Below are 21,860 nucleotides of genomic sequence, written 5' to 3'. Positions count from 1 at the left end.
TTCTGAAATCAATCATGTGACCTGTGTGTTTAATGAAGTTTTGTGTATGTGTGTGGAAAGTACAAATTGTTTTTTTCAAATCAGAAATTTTTTCTACATTAACCACTATTTCATCATTCAAAACTAATGTAAAAAAATATAGGTTTTTGATCTTGTTACCAGCCAGCTGTTGTCCCTGTTCTAAATGATGGTTTCTTTTCTGCATTTCAGAGATACATGGTTAAACTACTAAAACCATTAGTTCAGTCGCTTCGATGGGAAGACGAAGGAAACCATCTGACAAAGTAAAGATTTCATTTTTATTCTCATCACAAAATTAAGTTTGCTGATTTTATTTATTTTCAAAAAACTAACTACATATGTCTCTAAGACTCATATGTTTCCAGGGTTCAAACAGATGTTCAAATGATGTTATTACAGAAGTTATATCCCAAAAGTTCTGAACATTTTCGGTAGATGAATGTTGTAGCTACTGGTGTTTTTCAAAAATCACATTAAAATATTTTTTTAAGAACACAAAGAATCTAAAAGTGTACTTCTAGGATTTCCAGTTTGGTTTAACATAATTTGCAAATATTTTTGGTATGATGGTGTATATATATAGTGCATTGTGAATATTTTAATGGATGTTCAATGTGGATGATAGGAAATTTCATTTTAGGCATTTGGTGTTTGTTTTAGCAAAATATAAGTAATGCTGCCGAATTCATAGAAATTTATATGAAGCCTGGGGAGACTATGCATCATATGAATAATCAGTTTGAGGGTGTTGTGTATCTTGAAAGATAAGTCTAAAACATGACTATCTGATTAGAGGTGAATTTTTTGAAGAAGTGATATTGGTGGAAACTGATCACCCAAAACTTTGCAGAAAGATTCCAAGCATTCCTAAAAGTACAGTTGATGAACATTTGATGATAATAGTCTGAAGAAAACAGCATGATTCATATTCAATCTTGCTTCTAAAAAAAAAATGGAATAGGTCTTCTTTATTTTTGAAAATTTTGAGAAGGGACAACAAAACTTCCAAATATTCAAACTTTTATTAATTATTTATGATTTCTATGAAATTTTAAAATTAGTTATGCTGTTCAAATAATTTCATTTCCAACTTATAAATCACAAATTTTCTACAAATATATATATATTTGTTTTGAGCATAGAAAAAGAAAACTTGTTGCTGCATGTCCATGAGTGGAAGTTTATATTATTCAAGTGGGCTTTTTCAGTTAACTTCCAGTAATCCTGCGATTTTGATAATCTGACACAACCTTGGTCTAATATGTGCTGGATTAGAGTCTACTATACTTCTACAAACTTATATTTTCTATACAGGGTGCATAGGTAACAGGGCATATGGCATTTTATTGGCGAACCATCGATCCTAGAGGCATACTTCCAATTAGAAAAAGTATCCAAATAACATGTAGTACTCAGATATGTCATTCATGTTGCAAAGGGTAGTGTAGTTATTAAAATAAAAATGTTAACTTTTTATACTTACACCTTGTGCTCAAAAACCCACTAACAAAGTTGTTGCTCTGCCTCTCCCGGTGCCAAAAAAAAAAAAATTTCACCTTTTTAAAATTAACACTCACTCTTGAGATATTTGAATTTGAAAAATGGTGGAAAGTTTGGAAATAGCAGCTTTGGTGAACCATTTCACCTGCAGTTTTTTCCCAACTTTCATCCATTTTGCAAATATCTCTGTGAATGTTGCCCTTAGAAACATGGAATTTGTTTGTTAGCATCAGGAGAGACAGGGCAACAACTTTTTCATTGGATTTTTGAGTACAGGGTGTCCATATAAAAAGTTTTTTTTTATTTTAATAACTATACGACCCCTTGTAACATGAATGGCATATCTGAATACCATACGTTATTTGGATACTTTTTCTAATTGGAAGTATGCCTCTAGGATCAATGGTTCGCCAGTAAAATGCCATATGCCCTGTTAGCTACATACTCTGTATATCTATATATATATAATTGATTTTCTGTCTGTGTGTGTGTATGTATGTTCTCTATACAAATCTACAATTTTAGATCGATCGTCACCAAATTTTGCATATATACCAAATGGGACCCGACTTGAACGATAGGCTACTTTAAAATTTCGTCAGAGCAGGGCAAGTGCCCCAAATGGGCAAAAAACTGTCGGGCAACAATGGTTTTTGGGCCTCAACAATCACTTTCCCGAACGTTTACATTGGTTACCTTTGTTCCCTAGTAATGCGTTTCAGACGTGTTTATGCCTTCACAATGGCTTGCCACTTCTTCAACGGTGTCAATATATGTATAATATTTATGCCTTTATAATGGTTTGCCACATTTTCAATTCTCCCAGTAATGAGGTTTTTTGAATGACGTCATAATCATTATCAGCATCGCTTTGAGGGTCAGGAAAAGGGTGATCCTCATAGAAATCAGTGTTAAAATTGCCGATTTTACTGTAGAAATGCGGAAATTTAGTGGGGCTTTCCACTACATCATTAATTTTAAAAAAGTGTATTGAATTCTCAATTTTTGAAGTATTGAGTTTGCTTAGAGATAGGAAGCCCAGAAAATTGAATACGAAGTGATTAGCCGGACATACTTTTGAGTTGGATATTCATGCAATAACATTGATTTTAACTTTCCATTTATATCTTCTCAAGCATGAAAATTAATGTTTCAATATTCAACTGCATAAATTCATATAGTTTATAGGTTGTTTTAAAATTAATTATGGGCCCATAAAGTGCATCAAAGAAATTCCACAGCTTTAACTAAGCATTTTTGGAAGCTTAAACAGGCAGATGGATAGCTTAAACAGGCAGATGGATAACTTGAAGTTCAAAAAGGGAGGGGGGGGGATCGAACTAACTACCTAGCGCCCTTTAAAAAAGGAAAAAAATTTTCACTTCTACGTTTCTTTAAATCTAGATTTGTTTATTTCTTGAGTCGCGCGGGAAGTTGCCATATTGGTTAACTTGGACACAGTTTGTATGTCCCTCAAAGAAAGAGGGAGATATCAAGTGATCCAAAAAGCCTCATTGAAGAAAACCCGGGCAACGCCGGGTAATATAATTAGTATGCATATAAAAAAATAACAATATTAAAAACTAAATTGAAGAACTGCTTAATTTTATCGAACATACAAATTGTAATGTAGCTTTGAAAACTATAGTATATAGTTGATTTAGTGGTTTTTTTTTCTTTCTTTTTTTCGATTTCAGCTTTTTAAAAAGAATCCCCAATTGTAAGCACTCTGTGAAATGGGAGTTCTGGTTTTATAAAATTCTGTTTTAATATGTGTGTAATGTGAGATATCAAGTCATGCATGCAAATTAACTTTATAGAAAAAAATTTCATTTTTTTAAGGAAACTGCGTTCCCTTGCTCTTTCATCTGCAGTGAATTACAATGATGCTGAAACTGTGAATCGGGCAAAAGAATTATTTAAACGTTGGATGAAAGATGGTGAAAAGTAAAACAAATTTTCTTCAGTATAATCAATTTTACCCTCATTTAAATATCATTTTAATTGTGTTAAAATCATATTGTTAGTACTGTTCACAGTGAAATTTAGAATGCTAGCCATATACAGTAGTAGTACATAATGTGTAACATTTAGAAGGAAAAAAACAGACCCCAACAATATGTAGTTTTTATTATCTGTATTGAAAACTCAATTATCTGAAATGAAAGGAGCTTTTGAATGAGAAAAATTTCAGATATAAGTAAATATTTCCAAAGCTATAAAAGGGTTAAGGGGCTTTAAAGTTAATGAAGGGCTAAACAAATTTGCTTGTTTTAATAAATACTAATTTGAACATTAGTATAGATGTCTAACTTACACACCTTTCCAGCCTGCTCATACTTTTTGATGTACATGTTTTAAAAATTATTTGGGTGCTTTTGGATGTGGAAGGTTTCATTTTATTTACTGCATTTAAATTACAGTTGAACCTGCCTATCTTGAATTTAGCTAAAAATATGAACAATTTGAAATATTGAGGGTTTTTAGAGATATGGTAGATGTAGTAAAAGTCTGATATATATCGAGTGATTTTTGAATGATATTCAATTATAGTGAGTTGAAAATTATGAAACTTTTGCTATAACATCAACCAAATTCTTAAAAATGGCTAGTCTTTGAGAAACAGCCTAAAAAGAAGAATTATCACTTATTGCATAGGCTTATATTCTTTTTAAATACTATTCTGTGTACTTCTAACAAAGGATAGATCTAGATAAATGAAAAAAAATTATCCTCTTCCCCCAATTTTATATTTTAGGCTTTCCTACTTTTGCACACAGGATACCTATGACAATTTTATTCAACTTCTGTCTTTCCTAGTGATGAAGAGACCACTGTCACTGCTTATTTGAAAAACTTGACAATTGGCAGAAAAAAGTTAACTCCATAAGCAATCGTACAATAATTGAGAGTTTTAATTGTTCTGTCAGTCTGCTAAATCGTTTTGAAGAAAGAGAAATTCTATGAAAAAACTCCAGATAAATTTGCCAGAAAAACATTGCTGTGTGACTAAAAAATCAATTTCACAACTGGAGTCCTGTTCATTCACTAATATTAGCGCAGAATGATAAAAAAAGGTGATTATAAGGGAGATGAAGCAGCAATATTCTATGATTTATAATCTGACAGATAGGGGCTGCACTTGAAGAGGGTTGTCAAATCCAAGTTAAAAGGGGGAGGGGGGAAAGGCTTTTCGACCCAAAAAGTGTGGTCAATGGATCGCCAAAATTTGGTAATGTACGGGTAGATATTTTTCTTGAGAGGCACCAAAAACAGGTCTCGCACGGGTAGAGATTTTTCGAGCCACTCACTGACAGAGCAAAAAAATTTAAATTCGCTTATAACAAATCCGTTATAATGATCATTTTTCTCGTGATTGTGAGCTCTCGTAACAGATTTTCACTATACATAGGTGGGTGACTACATTATAAAATACTCCCAACAAAAATAATCCAATCATTTCTGATGCTTTCCTTTCCTGGATTGGATATTTTGAAGCTTGGAAACAGTTCCAAAGTTAATTTCACTCTCATATGTTTTTTTATCTAAAGTTTTTCCATTTGGTGTTTTTCTGTGCTTTCTTTGAAGTGATTGCTAACATCGCTACTGCTTGCTTCTATTTTATCTGTGTGGTATCAGCTGAAACTCACTTCACACAGCCTATTGTTTTCACCTTTGTTAATTTTCCACATGTAACCGTCTACATCCAAAAAGTTATTAAATGCAAGATCATACACACAAGTCTGCTATTGAAAGTTTTGACCCTCATTCTCTAAATTTTCAGCTTAGGTAAATTTCCTCATTGTCTCTAATAAGGTCAACTAGAATTAGTTTCCTTTTCTAGGCATCCTCCTAATGAGCTCGTGGCTTACTGCTCTGTCTCAGTGAAAAGATTGTAGCAGGTGGTCAAAGACCTAGGCCATACTGGAAGCTGTGTATGTGTTGTGAGCCTAATGTGAAGTTTTTCTGTGTAATGCTTGTTATGTGTAGTGCTGTCAGTTTTTTTAACTATTAGTAAAGTGTAATGATTGAATATTTGTACTGTGTGTAGGCCTGTTGCTCTCTGTGGCGAGATTTTTTAACGGGAAAATCGGCTCGTATTTGCTCCTCGAAGTTGGGAACCTCAGAAAACAAACTTCAGCTGACCACCACTGTGGCAACGGTGGGGTTCTTCTGGGCATCCTCGAAAATTTTCACCCATTAGATCTACACATTTTTGTAATATCATCCATAGATGTACTGTGACAGGACAGGTCATAGAAATTCTGCTGCCAGGAGAATGGTATTTTTCTGTCCTAAAGATACGACATCTGAAACAGTTTTCTTTCTTTACGTCTCTATTATTTTGATGCAATGGTTCCCAAAGTGTTGGTCACAACTTCCTTTTGGGAGGTGGGGGTCATGTTGATTATTTAAGATGTGGTGAGAGAGAATTTCTTTAATAAAAACATCCCAATGACAATAAATATATGAAATTAAAAAAAATAACTCTTCTTTGGGGGGGGGGGGTGATCTTATAGTGGGCCCAACTTTTTGTATTGTCTCCTATAAGTTTTGGAACAATACCTGCCCTTCAAAGAGTTAACTGAGCTATTTAGCACATATATATCATATAATGTATTAAAATTCTATATGAAATTTACTAAAAATAATGTGAAGGAAAATCTTATTCAGTCTAGTAGCACAAATGTGCTTTGACGCACTTTTATGAGAAAACATGAAAATTAATAAATTAATATTCTGAATCAAAGACAAAATTTATTTGTTGAAAATCCAAGAATTACTCAACTCATTTCCTAGTTTTTGAACGTGATTTTTTGCGTTACGCTGTCTACACATGCGTAGCATAAAGATAAGTTTTTCCCAATCTTTTATTTATACATTGCTGTGAAATTTTCTAGTGAAGTAACAGCGCTGACTTTATATGTTTGTGATGCAGGAGAGAAAGGGGGGGGGGGTCAATGCCATCCCAAGACAATTGGAAACTAAACATATTTTCAAATTTTTTAGCACGAAATTAAAATATCGAAAGAAAACATCTGTATACTGCATGTTATCCTTTTCCATTTCTGTTAATTTTAAATTCTTTTTGAAGGTTAGTTTACTCAAAGTTTCTCTGAGAGATTCCTTGTGGTCCCCAAACACCCAATGTGCCCCCTCTAAAGGTTTATCTTGCGTGTGCCAACGCAAGATCACCAATATTGTATGAAGCAATATGTCATTTTGTCCTTCTGCCTAGATATCAAAATTCTGTGTGGAGATAAACGTGTCTGTGGCGGGGAAATAAAAAACTTGTCCCCATCTGAAAAAAAGAGGGCACATTTTACGTAAGAATGAAATTTTTCCTTTCCTCGTGAGAGTATCTTGGTGCTCATCATGCCTCCCTCTATCCTGGAGCCGCCCTCTCCAAGACTGATATTTGGTGGTGTGTTCTCTATAGTGAATTTATAGTGTTAAAAAAACCATGTGAGATTTGTTCCAGGCCCTAGTGCAAAAGCCCTGCCATACCTACCCTTGTGGGCATCATGGTGCTCACTTAAACCATTGAAAATAGATGCTTCATTTTGTATACTCAGCAGATATTCACCACTCGGACAACTCAGATGAACACTCTATGATTAACATCATGATTATTTCAAGAAAAGCCATCTGTCAGAGTTCTTGTACAAGTGCTTTCCGTCTTGTGATGGTTGTAATCAAAGCGCTTGATTCGTGAATATGCCTCCCAATAGGCTTACAGGGAAAAAATGTCGGGCAACAATGGTTTTTGGCTCAACAAACACTTTCCGAACGTTTACTTTGGTTACTGTGGTCCCCTAACAATGTGTTTCAGACGTGTATATGCCTTTATAATGGTTTGTCACTTCTCTAATCCTGTTAGTATATGTATAATAGTTTATGTGCCTTTATAATGGTTTGCCACATTTTCAATACTCCCAGTAATGAGGCTTTTTGAATCATCATCAGCATCGCTTTGAGGGTCAGGAAACGGGTGATCCTCATAGATATTCAGTGTTAAAATTGCCTATTTTACTGTAGAAATGCTGAAATTTGGTGGGGGTTTTCCGTCACATCAATAATTTTGAAAATTATATAGAATTCTTGATTTTTGAAATATTCGCTTAGAGATATACGAAGCCCAGGAGATTAAATATGAAGTAATTAGCCGGATCTACTTTTGAGTTGGATATTCATGCAATAACATTGATTTCAACTTTTTATTTGTATCTTCTCAAGCATGAAAATTAATGTCTCCGTATTGTCTTTCGATATTCAACTGCATAAATTCATGTGGGTTAAGATATTTTAAAATTAATTATGGGCCCGAAAAAAATAAGTACATCGAAAAAATTTCACAGCTTTAATTAAGCATTTGTGAAAGCTGAAACAGGCAGATGAATAACTTGAAGTTCGGGGGGGGGGGTCAAAATACTTAGCGCCCCTTAAAAAAAGGAAAAAAAATTAATTTCTATGTTTCTTTAAATCTAGATTTGTTTATTTCATGAGTCGTGCGGGAAGTTGCCATATTAGTTAACTTGGTTTGCATGTCTGTCAAAGAAAGAGGGAGATATCATGTTATCTAAAAAGTCTCATTAAAGAAAACCTGGGCATCGCCGGGTATTATAGCTAGTAGCAAATAAAATTGGTTCTTCAGCTCTAATTGGAATTTATATGGATGTTCTTGAAGCTTTGCCATATCGATGACAGTTTTTGTACTTTTGATAAGTGATTCCACTCTAGTGTTAAGAATTCTACATCTCACCAATTGATGATCGCTTCCTGTATTGAATTTGTTGAGAACACAGCAGTCTTGGATCATATGCTTATTTGATATGATGTAGCAATCTCACTTGTTGTTCCAGTTGGGCTTCTCCAGGTCCACTTTCGTTGAGGTTTCTTAAAAAACAAATTCATGATGTATACTTCTCCTAGTTAACAAGTAAAGACTATTCAACTGCCCTAATAAAGTATTTGCCTGAACTTATTTATCCACTCACACTGAGACCCTTCAAAATTATTTTGATGTGTAAAAATTTGCGAGAGTAAAAATACTGTCATCTGTCATGAAAAATGTTGGTCCTCTAATGTAACATTATTCGATTTTTCTTTAAAATTTATTTTTAAGGTTCAATGTTCCCAATTGGAAACACATTTTTGATTAACTTTTAAAATACAGTGAAACTCCTAAGTCGGCCACTTGGCGTTCCGCATGAAAGTGGCTGTCTGCGCAGGTGACTGCTGAATAGATGTATGACAGGAAAATCACATTTTGTCTTGACGAAATAGTGGTTTTTAATGTCACAAAAAGATCTTGTGCTCAATTTATTTACAATGCCCAAAAAACAGATACATATACAGTGTGAAACACACCTACAACAATACTGCATATAACAATAAATCCCTCTACAACAGTATTTGCCAAATTTTGTTTGGAGTAACCTATAGTATGTAATGTTAAACTTCTTTCAATATGATGATATCCTTTACTATGATAAACAATATTTTTTGTTTATCAAATATATAACAATATTTTTCAGGAGGATTTTGAAACCGCTATAATGTTTACTATTTTTATTTATTTTTCATTTGAAATACCCTTTATATTTTTTATATATAACTCATCTCACATGTTTCAGTTCTTCCGAAAACACCTAATAATATCAGTATTGGGCATCACCTAATCACCGAAAGTGTTAGGTATCTCTACTTTTTATCTGATACACCAAAGTGTCTTGCGATAAACCCCTTTACAGGGGCAATACATCCAACTGAATTTCTTTTATCAGTTAATCAATTAAAACATTTTGCAGCGAATAAATACTCAAAAGCACATTTTTTGGTGGTGATAAGAATGTTCAGTTTAGAAAAGTTGCCAACAGCAGCATAAATTTGATGACACATGATGATAATGTTGCCTCTCAATATAACGATAATTCCTCTACAAATATATTTTTTCTTGGTCTGGTATCTTTATGTATATCGAGTTGTTACTGTATTTTATGCAGAACTTGAAATACCAGATCATCTGATCAATTCCTTAATCTGTATTGTCCAAGATTTGTTCTTTCCTTATAGCAAGTACTGTACATGTTCTTTCCTCTTCTTAAAAAAAATTATTTTCAATGCAGTTTTATATATATATATATATATATATATATATATATATATATATATATATATATATATATATATATGTATATATATATGTATATGTGTAATATATGTATATGTATATGTGTAATATATGTATATGTATATGTGTAATATATGTATATGTATATGTGTAATATATGTATATGTATATGTGTAATATATGTATATGTATATGTGTAATATATGTATATGTATATATAATCTATAATATAAAATCACAAACTCGAAAAGGGCCTGTTGCTAAGCAGCCGAGTGACGGAAGTGGGTGAAGTTTTTGAGTGACGGAAATCTCTTACGTTTTTGTGTTACGGAAGTCGGTTACGATTTGGGTCAAGTATTCATTTAACTCTAGCACATATGGGGACCCCTTTGACCCATCGGGACCATGTTATGTGCATGTACCGAGAGGCTCCCATATCCTACAGCAGGGCCCTTAGGCTGGAATTTAGATGGCGAGTCCCCAAACCAGCTTTTCAGGGCCCCTCTGTGGTTAATTTATAGTGTGAAAAATTAAAAAGTGATAAGAATCGTATCGTTCTGGTCCTGTCAGCCCTGCCCTTGTGGGGGGGGGGGGATCATGCCGAGAGTATATCTATAATATACATATAACGACAGTGCTCCCAACACACAGGGTCGGGGTACCTGGGGGGGGATTGTACGTATACCTTCATGGGAAAGTTAAAAGTTTTTATTTCCAGGGGCCCTTGATGGATCTCATTGTTTTCTTGCTGCTTTAACATTGAAAAATTTGCGATAGCGGAAGCACAAGATATATCCAGTCCGGGGACTCAAAAAAATTTGCGAATTCGGTCACGGGTAGTTGCGTGGGTGGTCCTGGATTTTATTCGTTGGTAAAACGAATACAAATGAAAATTTTTCATGGCATTCGCACCGGGGGATGACCGACAAGCTTCCAAGTCCCCCCCAAGTCCAAGTTCCCATTTTGGGGGGCCTGGATGAATCTCATTCTTCTCTGTTGTAGAATTTGCAACAGCTGGTGCCCGAGATCAAGCCAGTCTGGGGCCCCACTAAAAGTATGCGAATTGGTGTCCCGGGTAATTGGTTGGGGCCCTGGATTTTATTCGTTGGTAAAACTAATACAAATGAAAATGTTTCATGGCAATCGCAGCGGGGGATGACCGACAAGCTTCCAAGTCGGGGCCCCATGTTTACAGGTTTCATTTTGGGGGCCCTGGATGAATCTCATTATTTCCTGTTGTAGAATTTGCAACTGCGGATGCCTGAGATAAAGACAGTCGTCTGGGGCCCCACTAACAGTATGCGAATTGGTGTCCCGGGTAATTGGTGGGGGCCCTGGATTTTATTCGTTGGTAAAACTAATACAAATGAAAATTTTTCATGGCATTCTCACCGGGGGATAACCGACAAGCTTCCAAGTCGGGGCCCCATGTGTACAGGTTTCATTTTGGGGGCCCTGGATGAATCTCATTCTTTTCTGTTGTAGAATTTGCAATTTTTTGCTGTTGTAATTTGCAACAGCAGATGCCCGAGAAAAAGCCAGTCTGGGGCCCCACTAAAAGTATGCGAATTGGTGTCCCGGGTAATAGGTTGGGGAACCCCTGGATTTTATTCGTTGGTAAAACGGACACAAATGAAAATGTTTCACGGCAGTCGCAGCGGGGGATGACCGACAAGCTTCCAAGTCGGGGGGCCCCCCCCCATGTTTACAGGTTTCGTTTTGGGGGCCCTGGATGAATCTCATTATTTTCTGTTGCAGAATCTGCAACAGCGGATGCCCGAGATAAAGACAGTCTGGGGCCCCACTAAAAGTACGCGAATACAACGAGCAACTGATTGGGGGCCCTAGCTTTTATTCATTGGTAAAACAAATACAAATGAAAATTTTTCATGGTACTCGCAGTGGGGGATGACCGACAAGCTTCCAAGTCGGGGGCCCCATGTTTACAGGTTTCATTTTAGGGCTCTGGATGAATCTGATTTATTTTGTTTTTTAACATTATACAATTTGCAACAGCGGAAGACTGAGATATATCCAGTCTGGATTCCCCACTAAAAATCTGCGTATTGTGTTCCCGCTACTGGATGTGGGGCCCTGGATTTTATTCGTTACAAAATTGAAAAAAAATGAAAAATTTTTGTGGCCCCTTACAGGGATGTGTCCGACAAGCTTACAGGTCAGTGCTCCACGGGAATGTTGATAGGTTCTAATTCGGGGCCCCTGGATGTATCTCATTGATTTTTGTTGTTTAACATTGTAAAATTTGCAACACATCGGTAGCCCGAGATATATCCATTGTAGGCCCCACTAAAATTCAGCGAATTGAATCTGGGGCCCCAGTTTCTGGGGGTGCTTGATGAATCTCATTTGTTTTTTGTTGATTGCAATAATTATTTTTATTAAAATTCGCTTCTTCAGTAAGCTGGGGCTTTCACACGTCTCTTTCCATAGCACGCTGATGAAGTGGGACAAAATAAACAAGATATGTTGTGAAGAGAAGTGGGGGGGGGGCAGAGCCCCCCTAGTATATATATATTTATATATGAACATAGGCAAATCCAGTAAATGTACAAGAACCGTTTTCATTAGTATATTTCTTTATTGGTATTTCAGTTCTTTTACTACTTCTCACTGTTCCGTTGAATCTCTCTGTGCTAAAAAGTGAAGAAAGTATTCGCAAAGCCAAAACTTCCACATCCTTTACCTATTCATTAAAGGTCATATACTATATTTGTCTGGTTTACCCTGTCAACTCGAGAACAAATTTTTAAACTGTCTTATCAGCTAGTAGCAACTATATAGCATTAGCTCTTGTCATCCTATTTGCAAATGTTTTTAACCTGATTATGTCACACATGAACAGAAAATCTGATTGATCTGAAAAGGAATTTATGCTGATGTCTAAAGATAAGGTTATACACAGGCCCGTCATTTAGGGGGGCAGGAGGGGAACGCCCCCCCCCCCTGACTTTTGAAAATACACTACAAATGGTATATATATATATATATATATATATATGTATATATATACACATATATATATGCATGCATGCCTTTGGTACATGCTCTTTGGACCCCCCCCCCCCCGCCCTGGAAGAAGTTGAAATGACGGCCCTGGTTATACAAAGAGAACTACCAGCTCTGAATATATAGAGAAGAGAAAAAACATACAAAAACTTGTTTTTTTTAATTTATTTATAAAGAAGTGGTCATGCACAGGTTGTTCGCTGGCCTCATACAGAGCTGGTCATGGAATAGGGGTGATTTGTGTATTTATGTCTATGGAGCCTATTGTCTGTTCCGAGAAAAACTGGCAGTGAAGAGAAGTTGACCAAGGAATAGAGGTGGCCACCTATAGTTTCACTATATATATTTGTTTTAAATTTTATATATATATATATATATATATATATATATATATATAAAGCACTTATTTTATTTTTCGTTAAGTGTGTAAGATTCCAAACTTAATTTAGGGAACAAAATCTTCATTCAGCAGTTATGTCATGAATTTTTTATTTTAATCACTCATTTTTGAAGGAAGAAAATTTATTTTTTTTATTTTAAATGTAGCTATATATATATATATATATATGTATGTTACTGCCAGTGTCTGAAATTCAGGCTTTCGCCAGATTTTAGCTGGCCCCTATATATTGATCCCTATGATTCAGGGTCATCAACGCATTGCTATATTTTTTGTGATAATTATGGCCACTGACCACTTATAATTAGCCATAGCTATGGCAACTCTAACAATCAAAGGGATCTGAATATCGATATCTCAGTGATACATATATAGGGATAAACATATAAGAGTCAGCGAAAGCCCGGGTCAACTAATCAAAGTGGCCAACTTCAGGCTTTGGCAGTAACATAAAGTGAAGAGCCAAAAAAACTGGTACAGGCATGTGTATGCAAATAAAGAGATATGGTGTACCATGAGAGATGGGATATAGCATCTCCGAGGTAGCGATGAAATTTGGATTTTCACGTACGACCATTTCACGGGTGTACCGTGAATATCGGGAATCCGGTAAAAAATTAAATCTACGACATCGCTGCGGCCAGAAAAAGATCATGCAAGAACGGGTCCAACGATGACTGACGAGAATCATTAAACGTGATAGACGTGCAACCCTTCCGCAAATTGCTGCAGATTTCAATGCTGGGCCATTAAGTGTCATCAGCATGCAAACCATTCAACGAAACATCATTGATATGGGCTTTCGGAGCCGAAGGCCCACTCGTGTACCCTTGATGACTGCATGACACAAAGCTTTACGTCTCGTGTGGGCCCGACATCACAGACGTTGGACTGTTGAGGACTGGAAACACATTGCCTGGTCTGACGAGTCTTGGTTCCAATTGCTTCGAGCTGATAGTCGTGTACGGGTATGGAGACAACCTCATGAATCCATGGACCCTACATGTCAACAGGGGACTGTGTTCAAGCTGGTGGAGGCTCTGTGATGGTATGGGGCGTGTGCAGTTGGCGTGATATGGGACCCCTGATACGTCTAGATACGACTCTGACAGGTGACAGGTACGTAAGCATCCTGTCTGATCATTTGCACCCATTCATATCCATTGTGCATTCCGACGGACGTGGACAATTTCAGCAGGACAATGCGACACCCCACACATCCAGAATTGCTACAAAGTGGCTCCAGGAATACTCTTCTGACTTTAGACACTTCCGCTGGCCACCTAAATCCCCAGACATGAACATTATTGAACATATCTGGGATGCCTTGCAACGTGCTGTTCAGAAGAGATCTCCACCCCCTCTTACTCCTACAGATTTATGGACAGCCCTGCAGGATTCATGGTGTCAATTACCTCCAGCACTACTTCAGACATTAGTCGAGTCCATGCCACGTCGTGTTGCGGCACTTCTGTGGGCTCGCAGGGGCCTTACACGATATTAGGCAGGTGAACCAGTTTTTTTGGCTCTTCAGTGTATATATGAACATAGGCAAGTCCAGCAAATGTACAAGAACATTTTTCATTTGTAAATTTGTTTATTGGTATTTCTCAACTAAAAAATTCGGAAGAGAAAACAATAATGAAAATTCAATTCAAATCTGAATTTGGCCTGTAAAAAATTAAGTGCTTCTGGAATATGGATGCATATTTGCAATTTGGATTTCAATCTCTTATTTGAGTTTTTATGGTTTGTGCCAAAATTATTTGAGATAAACATGAATGATACTTTTAATTAAAAGAGAAAATACCAGGAAATAAATTAATTTCAAATTATATAGATTTTTGAGATAGGCTGGTGCAACTGTACCAACTTTACTAAAAAAATTTTATATGTAATAAATAGTTGTAATTCTAAAAAAATTATACAGAATTGCTCCAGATTTCCGCCACGTTGTCTATGGCGCAGGTATCAAGTATGGTGGTAGAGAAGAATGGCAGTATTGTTGGAAACGCTATCAAGAAACTCAAGTTGCATCTGAAAAACGAGTGCTTTTATCTGCTTTAGGAAGTACATGTGATATTTGGCAGCTATCTCAGTAAGTGTTAACAAATGAATAATCAAACATTATAACTGTTATAATTAGAGCCCAGAAGTTTAGAGGACTAAAAATGGTCGAAATAGACAGGCAAAAAGACACTTAAAATGCCTAAAATATGCATTTATAATTTTTGGAAGGAAGAAAAATAACTAAAAATATAGGTATTAAGGGTCCAAAAACTAGCTGAAAAATTGTTTGCACTTAATCCGTCTGTTGTTTCACTTATAGTTTATAATAACTGCATTATTATCAAAGTGAAATTAATTTCAAGACCAAAATAAAATGTTAGTAGATCCTCGGGATATGGCCGATTCCAGGGCCACCATTACCAGATGCGGAGCCTGTAGAGAAATGATCTGTGGGGCTCCTTCGAGTTGTGAATAGTTCTCATTTATTTGGAATAATCATTATCATTTCTATAGTTGAGACATGAGACATGGCTATCTTGTTCTATTTTTTATTTAAAAAACTAACTTTTTTTTAACATCACCATGTATGCGGACTCCTTAAAGCATGAGGGCCCTGTGTGGTCGCGCTGTCAAATGCCCCTGAGGGCCAATCTGGTCATTGCTCTTACCCCGCCTTGTGTGAGCCATGACGTCAATTCATGACCTCTTGGGACAGTCATCGGTCGGCTATACCTATACAATGCAGTCCAATGCCTGAGCAAAACATGTGTAAAACGTGTAGAGAGAAAAAAATTTTTAGTTTTCTGCTTTTCTAACACGGGCTGCTTTCATCTGAAACAATCCTTCACACCTAACGGCATCTGTTCAAATCAAAGTTAGTGCATGGCAACATCGATCTCTCCGAGCACTTATTTATGTCTAAATGGGGCTGGAGGAGGTGGAGGGCTTTCTGATGATAATCAATACTGAGAGTTGGAAAATTTTTAAGAAAGACAAAATTTTCAGTGCTCAAAATATTCAAGTTTTATTGATTATGGTCTCTGAAATTCACTAATAAATGTAAAAATATGTTAAAATAGATATTTATAGCATGAAAATTTGAAAAAAGGTATTTTTTCCAAAAACAGTTTGAAAATAGACAAAGAAAGACATTTATAGTATTTTGCCTGAACTTCCTGGCTCTAGTTATAATTATGTGTATGAGTGTCTTATATACTGTATAAGATAAAATTATTTATATGAGGGCATTCAGGATAGAACAAGATAATGCCTCTGTACTATTAAAGTACCATATTTTCATGTGTATAATCCATGATGGCGCATAATCTGCATGCGAAATTTAAAGAAAGGGGGAAAAAATCTATAATCCATGGGATTTAAAAAATATAACGTACCTTTGAGTTTCATAATAAATTCATCGGTATGCTAATTAAGGAAATTTATTAACGAAACAATAGCATTATTTACACACAAAACAAAATTTACAGTTCAATCAAAAACTTTCAAATTCAGACTCATCAGAATACTCATCAGGCTGATATAATTTTCTACAGATTGTCTGCAGCAGTAGATAATCCACTTTTTAAAAAAAAATGTTTAACCACTTTTTTAATAGATAATCCATGGATTATGTCGAGGAAAATACGATACAGTCCCAGTTAATCTTTTTGTTTCCCAATCCTAAATCATCAGCTGACGGCAATAAAGAGTGACAACGTTTTTCCACTTAATTCATTTATTAACAATGTTAATTTTAAAGTTCACAACTAAAACATTTTAAAAATTAAACAACATAATGCACAAATTTTCTTTAGTGTTTTAACATTAAAAAATATCTTAGTTATTAAAACATTCTCACCCGGTCTGTCCAACGGAATACCCTTCACTACGTCCTTTATCACAGGAACCACTGCTTCATTCTTTAGTTAAACAATCCAAACAGTTTATCTCCACGCGATGCAAGTCTGACAGGAACAAGTTTCAGAGAGAGTGTCCAGGGAAGATGTAGTCATGTCTTTGTCGTCCTCAGCAAGATCCCATCATTGATGAGAGGTGTCGACACAATCTTTTATGTAGAAGCCATCCTTTCAGTCGTCTTCCACACAAGCCGAGTGATGGCCGCCAGGAGAAGTGCAATGACTCGACGACAGATTGGGAGGTGCTGAAGCAAGCTACTAGATTATCAATGCATTGCTCCAAGTGAACGCAGCATGAAATGAGACAACTCATGGCTCTGGAAGAATATGGATGAAGTTGGATGAAACAAAATGTGAGTGTACACAGCACACTGGTGGTCTATAAAAGTTAAATTCCCTCTTCCCCATCTCACACTATCACAGGAACCAATCAGCTTTGAGACTCGATGGCACTGGAATTAACTTAATATTTTTTGACAGACAAAATCTAGTTTGCATACTTTTACGTAATAAAATAATGTTGCACAATTATGCCATTCAGAATCTGGCAACAATACAATGTAAACATTGAAGACCTGGCTGGGAGTTTACAACATTAGGCCTATGACAGATTGAGTATTTTCATGACAGTATTGACCATAAAGTGGTCCATGGCCCATCATTGGTGTGAAAGTAAATATTGCACTTTAAAACATATTTCAAAATATTTTAAGCTAAAAATATATTTCACATTTATTACATTTTAACTGATGTAGATGATGACTCATCGCAGGGCTCCCACCAGTGATCCGCACAACCCCTATGTTACAATACTGGTGATCCATGGGTCCGATCATGTTACGCCTCCATTCATTCATTGATATGAATAAAAACAAATTGACATTCGTGAACAGCTATACTTATAGAATTGAAACTTTATTGAGGGTATGAGAATATTTGCTAGATCTATTTGCATGATGAGCATTAAAAGGTGAATGTTGATGCCTTAAATCAATCATAACTCCATTGGAGAAAATTTGATATGCGGTATTCATGAATCTGGTTGAGCCAATGGTGAACACCCCATATTATCAGTCATATTAAAACTATGGGGGGGGGGAGTTAAACCAAATACAGTACAACCTTATTCATATTTGTTATAATCACTAATAGGGGCTGAAGGTTGCCAATTATAATGAAAGTCTATTTTATAACATATAATTCTTATAGGGAGTGTAATGTGCCCCTCTACAGGGTGTGCATCAATGAAAGTACAGTAATTACTTATAAAAGTGTTTATTATATATCAAATAAAAACTAGTATTCAACACGATGAAACTAGTCTTCAACAACATGAAAATACAAGCATTTCCATCTTTACTTCAGAAAATGGAAGACAGATGGCAGCATGAACACTAAAACAAGCACAACTCAACAACATAAATATGTTAGGGCCCCCACACACACTCAGAACACGCATTTCGACATGTGCCAATTCGTTAGAAATTCTGCAGAGGAATGTGTACGAAGTATATTTACGATTAAGTAGTAGTAGTCTTCACCATTAGGCTTTAATCTTAATTTTTCTGGCTGGCAAGCAGTATGAGTCATGCAGCGTATCAAGGTTTGCTCAAAACAATGTTTAATCGCTCACTTGGAAATCTTTTTTTTATTGTTTTTCAAATACTTAAAACGAGTTCTAAACTCATCGGACAAATATTTTGTAAATTTTTTTAGCTATCAATTTTTTAAGCGAAGTCTGTTATAGTGGGGTTCATTGTAGTGAGGTTTTACTGTGCTTAAATTAATTTCACCTTCAATCTACATGGTGACATTAAATTAATTTATGGTTACACTTAAACTAATTTCTTTCAATCCCTCAAAACATTTTTTACCAGTAAAATATTGTTAGAGGTACAAATACAAAGGCCACAACAGGCAAATTGCCGAACCAGGTAGTTGAAAAAGATGCCCATATAAAATATGGATGTCAAATACGTATAACAAAAATACAGCAACCCAATATAAAATCACATATCACAAAAGAAAAAATCTAATACCAAATACAACGCCACAACAGGCAAAATGCCCAACAAGGTGGCTGAGAAAAAGATGCCCATAACAAATGTGGATGTCAAATATTTAAAAATACAGCAACCCACTTAAAAATGTAATTACAAACAATATATTATACATGATGAAATATTATACAATGCCCCATAAAGAATACTTATGATGGTTGTCTTATTCTACGTATGGATAGTTTCTCGATTTATCACAACATGTTTATCGTATTTCTTTTTAAACGTGTCAATTGTCACAATTGAGGTACGTAATTACCTCTGGGGGTAAGCTATTCCATTTATTAACAACCCTATTAGAGAAAAATTCCCTGCAACACCATAGCCTTGCATTGTCCCTTACCAATCGATACTGGTGTCCCCTTGTAAAAGCAGTCGATTGGCGGTGTACTAAAAGTTCATGGGCCATCCTATCCATCCCATTGAAAATTTTGAACACTTCGATCATATCTCCCCGACACCTGCGTTCATCCAATGTAAACATATTCAAAAAATGAAGTCTCTCTTAACTCAAGCCCTGCGTGCTCCATAGCTCTTCTCTGCACCCCTTCAACCAAGTATATTTCCCTCTGTAGGTATGGTCTCCAAAACCTTACAGCATACTCCAGTCCAGGACGAACTAAGCCTCGGAAAAGCAGAAGAATGAGTTTAGGAGAACGCAGAGACCTTTCTGAAAATTAAAACAAGCATTCTATTTGCTTTTTTCGCTACCGCTGAACAATGCTCATAAAACCCAAGCCACTCGTCAATGAGAATTTCCAAATCAGTGACTCTAGTTGCATTCGGGATAGTGACACCATTCAACTTGTAAGAGAACAGTGAGTTGTTCGAACCAAAATGAGCGACCATGCACTTGTCAATGCTAAACATCATGCTCCATTTATTTGCCCTTGCTGCAATCCTGTTTAAGTTGGTCTTGAGCAGCTCTCTATTGCTTTGATTCCTGATTATCCCCATTAGCTTCACGTTATCTGCGAATTTGCTAGCAATCCCATTGATACCCTGATCGAGTTTATTGATAAAAAGTGAAAAAAGTATGGGGCCAAGAATACTTCTTTGAGAAACTCCGCTTGTGTTGCCTATCCAACCAGAGGATTCCCCGTTCACCATAACTCGTTGTGACCTATCTCTCAACCATGATTCTATCCAATTCAGCGAGTTGCCCCCATGCTCTATGACCCCCCCATGACCTATCTCTTAACCATGATTCTATCCAATTCAGCGAGTTACCCCCAATCCCAATCTTGTGTAAATGCTTCAAGAGTTTACCATGTTGGACCCGATCGAATGCCTTCTGAAAATCAAGGTAAACAACATCTACATTTTTGCCCTTACCCAAAGCCTTCCTCACATGATCATAGAAGCAAAGGAGGTTAGTCACACATGACTTCCCCTTCTTGAGCCCATGCTGATTATCCGACAATACATTATTCTCATCTATCCACTTCACAAACTGCCTTTTGATAATAATTTCCAAAATTTTTGACAGGAAGCTTGTCAAACTCATTGGACAATAATTGGACACAGCTTCTCTACTACCTTCTTAAATATCGGAACAACATTAGCAAGTTTCCACTCCCTTGGGACAATACCCTCAGCAACACTACTGTATATCTATGTAACTGGCCCTAACAATTCATTAGCACATTCCCTGAGGGCCTTGGGATAGATATCATCTGGTGCTTTACTTGCACATACATTTTTTAGAAGATTTAGGACCTCCACATCTTCCACTTAATATCGTTCAGAATTTTATTACCCCATGCAACCCCCTTATATTGAATATCATCTCCATTAAAAACTGATGTGAAAAAGTCATTGAAAGCACTACATATGCCTACATTGCTCTTTAACCTAGACCCTTCTATCGACAGGGAGCCAACTGTCCCCTTATATTCATTATTGACGTATCTAAAAATGATTTTGGGTCAGAGCCAATGTTATCTGCAAACCTAGATTCAACTTCTCCTTTTTGCTATCCCTTATCACTTTCTTCAACACTCTTCTTTTATCAGTAAACAATGATAGGTCACCTCGTCCACTTTTATACTTTCTGAATGCTCTTTTCTTTTCAAGTTAAAGGTTACGCACGCTATCCGTGAACCATAGAGGGTACAAATACCATATAATAAATACACTGCTCACAAAAAAAGATTATGGTTGTCTTAGCTAAGTATGCATAGCTTCTTGATTTATCCCAATATGTTTATTATACTTTTTTTTAAAAGTGTCAAATGTGTTAGGTTACGTCCTGCGGTCATGAATTCTATTTCATTTAATCACAATCCTATTAAAGAAAAACTTCCTTTGACATAACCTGGAATTTTCATTTACTAAACTATACTGATGTCCCCATGTTGAAGTAGTTGATTGATGATGGAATAAAAGGAATATTATATTTTTTTCCAATCAATATGATCTTTTTATTTTGCATTATGATGATTTTTACTAATCTGCTTTAAATGTGTTTCAAGTTAATGATGTTAATGAAAAAAACTAAGTGATGTTTGATTAAAACCAGTCAAAAATTTTAACCCAAGTGGTGCAGTGGTAAAATGCTTGTCTTCCACTATGAAGGCTACCGTCAAGGTTCACATGTTCGAATCCAGGCAATCACATCAGGAACAAGTTCTTTACTTACTGAGCTTGGGGCGACCACTGACAGATGGTGCTTTCATTTCCCACCCAATCCCACTGGTTGGAATTTGATGTATGACGATATGTGACCCAAGTTGGTATGCAGTAAAGTAGTGGAAAATTTTGGCTATTTATTATAAGTGATCGCAATAACA

At 35.9% G+C, this 21,860-nt stretch overlaps 1 protein-coding gene across 2 annotated transcripts in view; it reads left to right on the top strand.

Moving 5' to 3' along the window:
• LOC149083331 (glutamyl aminopeptidase-like) overlaps positions 1–21,860 on the top strand; it is an 87,961-nt gene that overhangs the window by 59,058 nt on the left and 7,043 nt on the right. For both annotated transcript variants that reach the window (XM_089236561.1, XM_089236560.1), the window contains exons 13-15: positions 211–284; positions 3,364–3,468; positions 15,013–15,180. In XM_089236561.1, coding sequence (XP_089092687.1) covers positions 211–284; positions 3,364–3,468; positions 15,013–15,180 — 347 coding nt within the window. The remainder of the gene's footprint in view (positions 1–210; positions 285–3,363; positions 3,469–15,012; positions 15,181–21,860) is intronic.

This window comes from Pholcus phalangioides, unplaced genomic scaffold (assembly GCF_987345545.1).
Source record: "Pholcus phalangioides strain wild (caught in Gottingen) unplaced genomic scaffold, Ppha-v1.0 ptg000009l_1, whole genome shotgun sequence".
Classification (NCBI taxonomy): domain Eukaryota; kingdom Metazoa; phylum Arthropoda; class Arachnida; order Araneae; family Pholcidae; genus Pholcus; species Pholcus phalangioides.
The sequence above is the reverse complement of the archived record's forward strand: the minus strand, read 5'-3'. Positions and strand labels throughout refer to the sequence as shown.